This window comes from Meleagris gallopavo, chromosome 20 (assembly GCF_905368555.1).
Source record: "Meleagris gallopavo chromosome 20, MGAL_WU_HG_1.1, whole genome shotgun sequence".
In the NCBI taxonomy this organism is placed as follows: Eukaryota; Metazoa; Chordata; class Aves; order Galliformes; family Phasianidae; genus Meleagris; species Meleagris gallopavo.
This window is the reverse complement of record NC_139423.1, coordinates 4,930,308-4,940,344: the sequence shown is the minus strand read 5'-3', so window position 1 is coordinate 4,940,344 and position 10,037 is coordinate 4,930,308. Positions and strand designations below refer to the sequence as shown.

The following is a 10,037-nucleotide window of genomic DNA, read 5'->3' as shown; positions in this document are numbered from 1 at the left end:
GAGGCCGGGCCGCATCGCGGAATAAAGCGCGGTCCGAAGGAGGCGGCGCTGGGCAGCGGCCGGAGCACCGCGAGGTCTCGACACCCGCCGTACGGCCGGCGGGCAGCGCTGGGCGCTCCGCTGCTTTCGGCCTTTGTTCCGCACCGCTTCGGCCCCGGCGCTTCTCTTTTATCGGCCAACGCCCGGCGCGGCTCCGCGGTGCGGCCCCCGACCGCCGCAAGACCGAGGGGACGGCGGAGCTGAGCCGGGTGAGAGCTCAGTGCCGGACTGCGGGGACACAGCGGGCACGGAGCCGCACCCCCCCAAAATACAGCCACGAGTCCTCAGAGGAACGGTTTATTCAAGGACCAGGAAGAGCAGCAGCCATGTCACACCTACAGGGCCTTACCCTGCTATTCCCTGCTGTTGCCTAACATAAAATCGCAGGCATTGCTAGCACCTTTGGCAGTCTCTGCATTGATTTCCAAATGCTTTTCTTGCACCACACACACAGATGCCCGGGGTTCCTAAGGATGCAGTGAGCCCCTATTAAGTGCCTTCTTTCTACCAGTGCTCCCACAGTGTACCTCAAGGCAGAACAGCGTGCACAGAGATCCACCCAAATCCCTTCCATCCCCCATAGCTCCCGCTGCAGCCCAGTAGCAGTTATTGTGAACACTGGGTGCTGCTGCTTGGTTCGGAACAGGAGGAAGAAGAGGGAACTCTATAAAGAAGCCACAGAAAGCTGCTGTTCTGGGGATGACTGCCAAGGCTGCATCTTAATGAAATGGAACGTGGCTGAGGGGTTCACATTAACCCTATTTTAAAGTCAAAGCGGATGGGAAATGAGGCAGAGGCACTTTGGTCCCTGGTGAGAAGCATATTAGAACCGAGCTCAGTGCACAGCACTGCATTTGTGTGATAGCACCTGCTCTAGCTAAGAAAAACAAGAAGAGATGAGCTCTGAAAGCAGATGCAAGATGGGGAAAGAGGGAACCAGACCTGACTCAAACCTTTGAGACTAAAAAGCATTTGGAAAGTTCTTAAAAATCCTGCCATAAACTGTTTCTATATGGGACACAATAAATGCTACCTCACTTCTGGAAGCATCCAAGGCTTCCAGCAATGGTGCCCACGACAAAGCTCGGAGTATGGTGTTACCCATGCCTACAGTGAGCAGCTCTGTGCTGCCCACAGCTGCTGCAAGTGAAGAGTCAGGTGTGGAGAACATCAACATTCAGTGTGAACGTTTTCCTTGGTCAAAAAAGAAAGGGCATGGAGGAAACTGATGGTCAGCACAGCCAGAGTACAGCAGTACAGCAGTCTGCTCAGTCCTTCTTGCTGCGGGGGTTCTTGCTGTTGAACAGACTGACTTTGCTGGCAGATGCCACAGAGAGAGAAGGAGACTCCAGCTTCACCTTATCCAACAAAGTCTTCTTTATGGCTGCTGGGGAGATCTTCTCCTTGTCTGCCAAATGCTGCAGCTGCCTGTTATTGGGTGGTAGAAGAGAGAGATGGTAAGAAGTAGAAAGAGGAAGAGGCAAGTGTTGCTGGTTCTTAAGGATTTCTCAGTGCCCACCTTGTCCGGATACAGGAAGCCTCCACAGCATTGATGAGAAGTGAGCGAAAGCCTCCGCTCTCCAGGAAGTGCAGGGCGTGAATGGTGGCTCCCCCAGGGGAGCAGACATTGTCCTTCAGCTGACCTGGGTGCTGCTCTGATTCCAACAGCATTTTGGCAGCACCCTGTGGCGAGGAATAGAAAACAACTATCAAAACTCTGACTGAGGAAACCCTCTGCCAAATACTCCTGTTCTTCGTTGCTTAGAGGGCACCTAAACGGTCACAAAGGGCAAAACTGGTCTCCTGCCTGAGGGCCATTAGCAGGCTGCCAAAACACTTTTCGGAGCTGGAAAAGCCTGTACAGGAGACATGGCTCCCCAGGCCCAACCCCCACCACACCACCAGCACCAGCAGATTGCTGCAGGCACTTCCTATGTCTGCACACCAGGAATCTGTGTGCATTCAAACCAAATGTATATTTAAATACATTCAGTAAAGGTACTGAAATCACTTAAAACTATGATGTGCAGAACGCTCTGCACAGAGCAGGCAGAGTCTGAAGAGCATTTTGGAGGAAGCAATACTGACCAGCAAAGCCTGGGCTCCGAGCCGAACAGCCAGCCTACGGGGAAGCCCCATTTTCACACCTCCATCAGCCAGAGCATCCAGGGCAGTGAATGCCTGAGATCAGACAGAGGAAAAAAAATGACTGAAAGTCTCTATTCTGAGACCAGTGTTCTTACAGAAAGCAGAATCCACAGCTCTAGGATCACATTGTGACTCCTATCACTTACAAAGACTTGACAAAAGTCAGCCCCTTTACTGCATTGATGCCATGCCACGCTTCTCTCCCACCAGCTCCAGCTGAGTTGTAGGGAGAATGGAAGAAATTCGGCTTCTAGGTCATCCTAACAACAGGCTCAGATTTTGCAACACAGACGTGGACACTGCACACTGGCTATGGACTTCAGACTCATCCAACTGGTAATAGACTTTTGTTGTTGACCCACACTGGTTATAAAGTGGATACCTGGATTACATGTCCCATCACGAATGTCAGTGATGAGAAAAACAAGAAAACACACACTGAATGTGCACAGACTTTCAGTGCATGCAAAGCCCACCAGTGTCCCCAGCATTTTCATAAACTGAGAAAGCAGCACATACATACGCAGGGCCACTGCCACTGAGCCCTGTTACAGCATCTATCAGGTCCTCTTCCACCTCCGTGCAGAAGCCTACGCTGGCCATAAGTTGTTCCAAGAGCTTCCCATCCTCCACATCTGCATGAGTCCCAGTAGCATAGACTGTGGCACCTTCTCGGACAATCACAGGGGTGTTGGTCATGCACCTGATCACTTTTGGTGCGGGGCAGAAGGCAGAGAGTTTCTTAGGGCAGAAAATTATTGAAGATAGAGAGAAAGAAGGAAAATAAATAAATAAATAAATAAAAGAGAGCTTTAGTGCATATTTGGCATTTCAAACAGGAAGGGGCTCCCAAGGGGCAAGAGCAGCACAAGCAGAGGAACAGAGATTCCTGTGTACCAAATTCCTCACTTTAAGTCAAAGTGGGCAAAACTTAAATGTGAAATCTTTAGTCACAGCACCAAACAGAACACTGTGGGGAACAACATCCTCCACAGCTGCCCCATCGGCACCAAAACGGCTCCTGCAGACACTGAGCACAAAATCTGCAGAAATCCACAGGAGAAGACCCACCTCTTCTCACGCGGAGAGAAAAAGCAATCTCATAGCATTTCATGTAATAAAAAAGCCGCCATGAGGAGCACTGCAGCTTATTCTGACGAGGCAAAGGCGGCCAAAGCAGCCAGCTGGGCACAGCACAATGCTGGGGGCCGCAGGCAATGCTGGGGTCAAGCTTGAGTCCACTTCCAGCGCTTTGCTGTCCTGATGGCCCTGCCCGGCTCAGCACCGCCCGGCCCTCACCTTCTCGATGGAGCTGATGGTGACGCCGGCAGCGCAGGAGACCACGATGTGACGCTCCTCGATGTCGGGCCCCACCTCGTCCAGGATGAAGGGGATGATGGGGGGCTTCACGGCCAGAAAGAGGACGTCGCTGCTCTTTACCGTGTCCTTGTTGCTCACAGTGAAGTTCACGCCCATTTTCTGCAGCGGGAGAGAGAAGCGACGGCTGTGGCTCGGGGCTGCCGATCGGGAGCAGCGCCCAGCCGCCCGCACTCACCCGCAGCCCGCTGACGGTGGGCAACTCGGTGTCCGGGGAGCTCGCCGTGATCTTGTGCGCTGCCAGGATCCCTGCGGACAAAGCGCGACTCAGCCCGGGCACCTCGCCGGGCACCTCGCCGGGCACCTCGCCACGCCCCCCGGCCCCGCACCCACCTGCCGCCGTGAAGCCCCGGGCCAGGGCGAAGGCGAGCTGCCCGGCCCCGATGAATCCCACGCTCATGGTGCGGTGCGGAGCGACCAAAGCCCACCTGCAACCGCGCCGCCGTCCACGTGGCCGCGTTCCGCTCAGAGAGGCGGTGACGCGGCGCATTGGGGCGGGGCGGAGGCGCGCAGCCAATCGTCGAGCTGAGGGGTGGGGCCACGCCGGCTCTCCGCCTCTCAAGGGCGAGGGGCGGGGCCTCCGGCTGAGCTCTCGCCAGCGATTGGTGCAACCCCCTCCGGGTGTTGCATCATTCACCGCCTACGCGGACCGCCCGGGGCCGGCCGCTGCCTCTCAGCTCCGAGCCGCCAGGGGGCGCTCTCGTCCCGCCGCAGCCGCGCGCGGAGCGCGGTCCCTTCTGGAAGCTTCGGGTCCCGCCCTGCGCTGCGGCGGCGGTGGGCGCGGGGCGAGGAGGGGCGGCGCTCCCCGTCCTGGGGGGTTTTGTTCTTGTTTGCATTTCATGTCTCATTTCTTAATGTGTAATTCTGGGACCCGGGCGCCAGCACAGACCCGGGCGCTAAATGCACGCACGTACATGTCGGTATACCCACAGCGCCATCTCAGGACGCCTCCGTGATGAGTTCCTCCATCATCATTTACTAATTAACGAGGACGAGCTCTGGAAATAAAGGGCTTTTTAATTAACTGGATCACGACAGGGCTGCTTGTTAAAATCACATTAAGCAGATATGGGATGTTCTGCGTCCAGGATTGGGCAATCTCATTCTTTCCAATGGTTTGAGGGTTTTTAACCACCAAAGCACGAGGATTGCTTATTTTTTTTTCCCCTAAAAGAGCGAATTGTTGTCCACACAATCTTCATTTTTTGCCATTTTGACCATGCAAACATTTTTGCTCAGCCCTTGGCTGACAGATGAGAGGGCTGAATCTGAACAGGCTGTTCTTGGCAATGCTTCTCTTTCCACTCCTCCACTCCGTGCTATCATCATTTCCACCTTACGTCCCATTTCCCTGTCATCATTGAGGCACCAAATGTTGCCCCAATGGTTTCCCTTTGGCCTCACGTTATGCCCCCCCCCATGGTGTCACTGGGTGCCATTCAGATTTGTACTGTGTTTCTGCTCGCTGCTCGGTGCAAAACCTGCGCAGCAAGAGAAGTGAGCGAAAAAAAAGGGGGAAAAAGAGAAAAAAAAAAAAAAAAAAGGTGTTATGCAGCAGAGGAACTTCCAGATTTCATGTGAGATTTGGCGGCATCTGCTGGGCACCACCAGCAGCCCCCATAGCGAAATGGAGTCTGCAGGAAGGATGATACTTTCTTCGAGCGAAATCCCTTTGTTGTTGTTGTTTTCAGGACACCCATTTGATTTTTTGCACTCCATCATATCAACAACAGAATTCATTTCCAAGCGTTACATGGCTGAATTTGTTCAGGTTAACCGGGTTAAAAAGAATGCATCATAAAGTCTCAGGGATCTTTTTGCATGCAGTGGCTCTGTTGGTAACACTGCCTGCTCTAATACCAATGGATTTCTCATCCAAACAGCATTTCTTACTGATACAACACTTAATTTTGCTTGGTTTGCAGGAAATAAAGCTCCCTCATGTCCCTTTTTATACCTATACTGGATAGCACAAAGCTCTGCCCTTGGATAAGCCAGCCAGTCTCTTGCTCAGCCATCATCTTCCAAATTTCCTGCCTTAAGGGAACTTGTGGAAGAGAAAAGAGCCCTTGGAAGGCTGCATGGCACATTCCCTTTCCAATAGCTACCAATGCTTATTTCATGGGCTAATGGTTCCAGCTAAAGGTCCTTAGAATAGTAGTATTGTGCAATGCAGCCTCTCCCAGTGGACGTTTTTTCCTTTGCTCTTCAAACCCCACACAAGGCAATAATGAAAAATGTATTTCCTTCCTTTTTCCTGAGTGAGTCTGCTACACAGAATGTCATCCAGAAGTGCTGGCGGCCTGGGCCATGCAGGCTTTGTGCATCAACACGAACTGAGACGTGCTTTGTGCTGGAAAGCAGAAGGGCTCTGGCTGCTGAGATAAAAGCTGCACAAAGGCGAAGGACACAAACCTCTGTAGGTGTAGTCTGCAAGGCTGCCATTCAGCTTTATTTGCTTAAAAAATAAATCTCGCTTCTGTCCGTCAGCTGCTTCTGGATTTTAATCCAGTCTATCTGCTCTGCACGAGAACTCGGGCTGCTTTAGTGTCTGCCTGATGGCAAGTGAGGAGTTGTTCAGCTAAGCCAGAAACCTGAGCCATGCTGTGTGGGACTTTTTTGGGTGTTTTGTCAGGGATGGGTCGGAGGAGCACAGCTGGTGTGTGACACAGAGAGCTCAGGAATCCCAGAACCTGATCTGCTCTGAGCCAGCACCCTCCGTTTGTTACCATTACATGCAAGGATTTTCCCTACGAGTTCAGTCGTTATGCAGGGCTGTAATATCAATTCATCTTTGCATACCCTTCATCCCCCCCTCCACCCCCAAAACTTAGCTTTAAACTTGCAGGAAAATAATCCTGAGATCAGTATAAAGAAGCAATGACATATGAGCAGCGCAGGTGCTGAGGTACCCTCTGGTCCTGTCCAAGCAAGAATGTCTGGTTGCGGTTGCTTTGCAATTTGGGTCTATTCTGCACCATTTCTTGGCAATAGAACTCCAGTTACACAAATGTTCATTCCTGTACAGACTTGGTGTTTGCTAAATAGAATAACCTACCCTATGCTCCCCCTCGAGGTGCGTGCTTGGGATATTCTTTTTCTGTGCTAAACAGGGGAGCAGAGGGAAAGGAAATCATCAAAATAATATCACAGCTATGATGTTCTTCTCAGAAACATCCTGACTGGAATTTCCCACATTTGCAAGTATTTCATGTCTCACCACACAGCCCAGACTAACCCAAAATCCAACATTGTTTTTCGTCTCTGGAACTGCTGTTCCTTGATGCAGCTTTTAACTTTCCCACTTCCTGGGTAGTCACTTGATTATAGTTAAGTGTTGGTAACAGTTTCAAAATCTTTGGTGTCTTTCCTAATATTTGGCTCAGCATTCCAGCAGCTTACAGACCCACTATTGCAGCAAGCATTTTTTGCCTTCTGGAGATGAGACGCCATTTTGCATACTTCAGACTGCAGAATTTCTTCACTCTGGCACCAGTTGGCTGAAGCAAATGCCGACTGATGGGGGTGGGCAGCTGACCCACTGCGGGCTGTGACCGTGGGCCCACTCAGCCTTGGCAATGAGCTCTGGTTCCTGTCCCGGTCAGTGCCTGTCCTCACCGCGTCCCATTTCCTGCTGCTGCTGCTGGAGCCGGGGCAGAGCCAGGCCTCAGATGTGGGATACGAAGCGGATGCGCTGGGAGTACGCCAGGTCTACCACGTAGAGCAGCAGGTTGACGTAGGTGAAGATGGCCACCACCAGCTGGCTGTCCCAGGGGCACCTGCCCTTAGCACAGGCGCTGGGGCGCTGCGGGGAGCCGTACTTGCTGTCAAAGCAGAACACCGGCCAGATGACGGCTGCGCTCACGTACAGCAGGACGGCCCCAAAAGTGTAGACAACCACAGAGCGCTCGAAGGGGAAGCACAGCTGGGCGGTCTTACCTGTGACACTGAAGGCGACCACCACCACCGTGACCATAAAGCAGAAGCTGTAGACCGCCACGCACCACTGTGTGGCCACGTATTTGCTATATTGGCTGTCGTTCACCAGCGCCCCAAAGATGATGCAGGCCACAAAGGCTTGTACGATCTTCAGGAGCCCAGAGACGGTGGCCATGTAACTGGTGACCTGTCCTGGTTTGGCCCTGGTCAAGAACACCTCCACGCCATACACAACAAACACGAGGCCGGCGAAGACGCTGGCCGCTATGCGGAAGTCTCTCACCTCGCAGGTGATGGGGTAGCAGCCGAGCTGCACGAAGTAGAGCGGGTAAATCACCGCCGCTGTGACCGACATGAGCGTGGCAAGCATGGCAAATGCAGCTGTGAAGTTTCCCCAGGAGATGCTCAGACAGCTGTGCAGGTGCGTGAACTCACAGGTAGTGATAAAGACAGTGACGGCAAAGCAGAAGGTCCAGACAAACATGCAGAAAGTGCCGTATGCTGCGCTGAATCCCCCCTGATGGGCCACCAGGCTGAATGTGGTGCATCCAAACATCATCTGCAGCAAACGAACTATTCCCACCGGAGATGTCACAGCCGCGGTGTTCAGATACGGCCCTCCTGTGCTCTCCATCATCTTTCCAGTCCTGCAGACGATGCACTTAAAAAAAAAAACCCAAACTTCCTTTCAGGCTTTTGCCCTTTGTCCTGAGTCACACCTGGCACCGGATCAGCAGACAGCAGCTCCAATTCCTGCCTCCCTCTGCCGGTATCCGTAGGTGCTGTGCTGACGCTGAGCGTGCGTCTCTGGCACGGAGTGCTGCTGCAGGGAGGTTGCTGCTGGCTCTGCCCACCGGCTGCGCTCTCAGGGTGCTGCGATCAGTTCCCAGCTCTGAATACTGTCCCTTATTCTGTCCTTTCGCTGCCTGCTTTCCCTCACGATGGCTGAAAGGATCACGTTCTTCCCAGGGACTGACATTTATTCCATTTTAGTTCTGCAGCTGTAGCTCTGCTGTGGCGCTTGCAGGAACCCAGGCATAAAAATAGGGGCTATATTAATAGTGCTGGAACGAGTCCTGCCCCCCTCAACTGCCGTGAGCAGTGTTATTTAACACTGACACCATCAGCTCCATCGCGGCTCTGGGTTGCCCTTCTGCTCCTCTGGACGTGTATCGGTCAGTGCTGCTCTCCCCGCAGCTCAAGAGCCCCAAGCACAGCCCTGGGGGGGGGACGGGCCTGGATACACCACAGGCACTGTGAAAGCCCAGAGCCTGCGATAGAAGCTGACTCACTTCGCTCCTTTTGATCTGGAGCAGCGATATATTTGCATGCTGTGAAAGGCCCTGCTGTGTTGTGAGGGCTTGGACACCAATCCTCGCCGTCTCCTTAAGCTCTTCCCTGTTTTACTAATGTGGGAACCGCTTATTCTTATCCTGAGCACCAAACCCAAATGCAATTGTTGACAAAAAATGGCTTTGATATCCTTTGCTCTGCTTTGGAATACGGATTCCAATAGAAATGGTCAAACCCCACAATTGGATCACAGCTTTCCCCATCGCCATTTACGGTGTACATTTCCCTAGGCTTCTTCACAGCTGAGAATTCTCTTCATTTCAACTATAAAAGTTAAATAAGATGATTGCTGTGGCTTCGGAATGCAAAAAACGCCACAGAAGGGATTCCTCATGCAGCCCACGCGTGGCACCAGGCCTCAGGCTGGCACCAGGCCACTGCCCCGCTCCCACACCCGGGGTCATCCCCAACCTCAAATCGCACACCAGGCAGAGGTGGCAACAGAGAATTGCTGCTTCGAACCGTTTATGATCTTGGTGTGCTGTTGGGAGGGGGTCTGGGTTTGTGCAGGTGGGGCTTCCCCTGGTCCAGCCACGCTTTGTGTGTGAGGCTGGCGGGCACGCTGCTTGCACCCACACACTGCTGCTGTGACCTGGGTGTGGAATTGACATGATTAACATCACAACAACCAGGAAATGCAGCGAAGGGACTGAGGGGCTGCAGGGGGGGTTCGCTGTCACTGATCTCTGCCCCTCCTAACTCTGTGATGTTAATCCTTCTCCTCCAACAGGGCCTTTTCCAGGCGCTATAGGAGTCTAAAGGGGCTGTAAGATGGGGATAGGCTCTTTATCAGGGTCTGTTGGGATAGGACAGGGGAAAATGGTTTCAGACTAAAAGATTTAGACTGGATATTAGGAAGAAATTTTAACACTACAAGCACTGAGGCAGTGGCACAGGTTGCCCAGAGAGGCAGTGGTGGCCCATCCCTGCAGACAGCCAAGGTCAGGGGATGGGCTGTGAGCACTGATGGAGCTGTGGGTGTCCCTGCTCAGTGCAGAGGTGGTACCAGATGGCCTTTAGGGTCCCTTCCAACTCCAACCATCCCGTGATTCCATGGTTCATTGCTGAGTGCTGCTCCGTACTGTGGCACGTCCTGTAAGTTGGGGTCTGTGTTAGAAGGTACAGTTATCATAGCATCACTCCATAAGTAACGTTCTGTTGCACGCAAACACAGCTGAATT

General features: G+C 52.8%; 2 protein-coding genes across 2 annotated transcripts; both read right to left on the bottom strand.

Annotated features, from left to right (window-relative positions):
- Positions 1-320: 320 nt before the first annotated feature.
- On the bottom strand, positions 321-4,067 carry PYCR1 (pyrroline-5-carboxylate reductase 1). Its single transcript, XM_085240330.1, has 7 exons — positions 3,898-4,067; positions 3,743-3,813; positions 3,487-3,666; positions 2,707-2,928; positions 2,128-2,220; positions 1,559-1,722; positions 321-1,467 (listed from the first exon to the last, which is right to left on the bottom strand). Exons 1-7 carry the CDS (start codon positions 4,052-4,054, stop codon positions 1,308-1,310), a joined length of 1,047 nt encoding a protein of 348 aa, XP_085096456.1. The 5' UTR covers positions 4,055-4,067; the 3' UTR covers positions 321-1,307.
- Positions 4,068-5,980: 1,913 nt separating this feature from the next.
- Positions 5,981-8,798, bottom strand: MYADML2 (myeloid associated differentiation marker like 2). Its single transcript, XM_010721354.4, has one exon. The coding sequence runs from the start codon at positions 8,138-8,140 to the stop codon at positions 7,232-7,234; it is 909 nt and encodes a 302-aa protein (XP_010719656.1). The 5' UTR covers positions 8,141-8,798; the 3' UTR covers positions 5,981-7,231.
- Positions 8,799-10,037: the final 1,239 nt, after the last annotated feature.

Bases quoted from the DNA above. Each gene is read 5' to 3' on its own strand.
- PYCR1 (XM_085240330.1), bottom strand. From the start codon at position 4,054: ATGCGCCGCGTCACCGCCTCTCTGAGCGGAACGCGGCCACGTGGACGG. The intron at 3,814-3,897 runs GTGGGTGCGGGG...CTTTGTCCGCAG, and splicing joins CCGGGGCTTCACGGCGGCAG to GGATCCTGGCAGCGCACAAG. The intron at 2,929-3,486 runs GTGAGGGCCGGG...TTCTGCCCTAAG, and splicing joins CCATCAGCTCCATCGAGAAG to AAACTCTCTGCCTTCTGCCC.
- MYADML2 (XM_010721354.4), bottom strand. From the start codon at position 8,140: ATGATGGAGAGCACAGGAGGGCCGTATCTGAACACCGCGGCTGTGACA.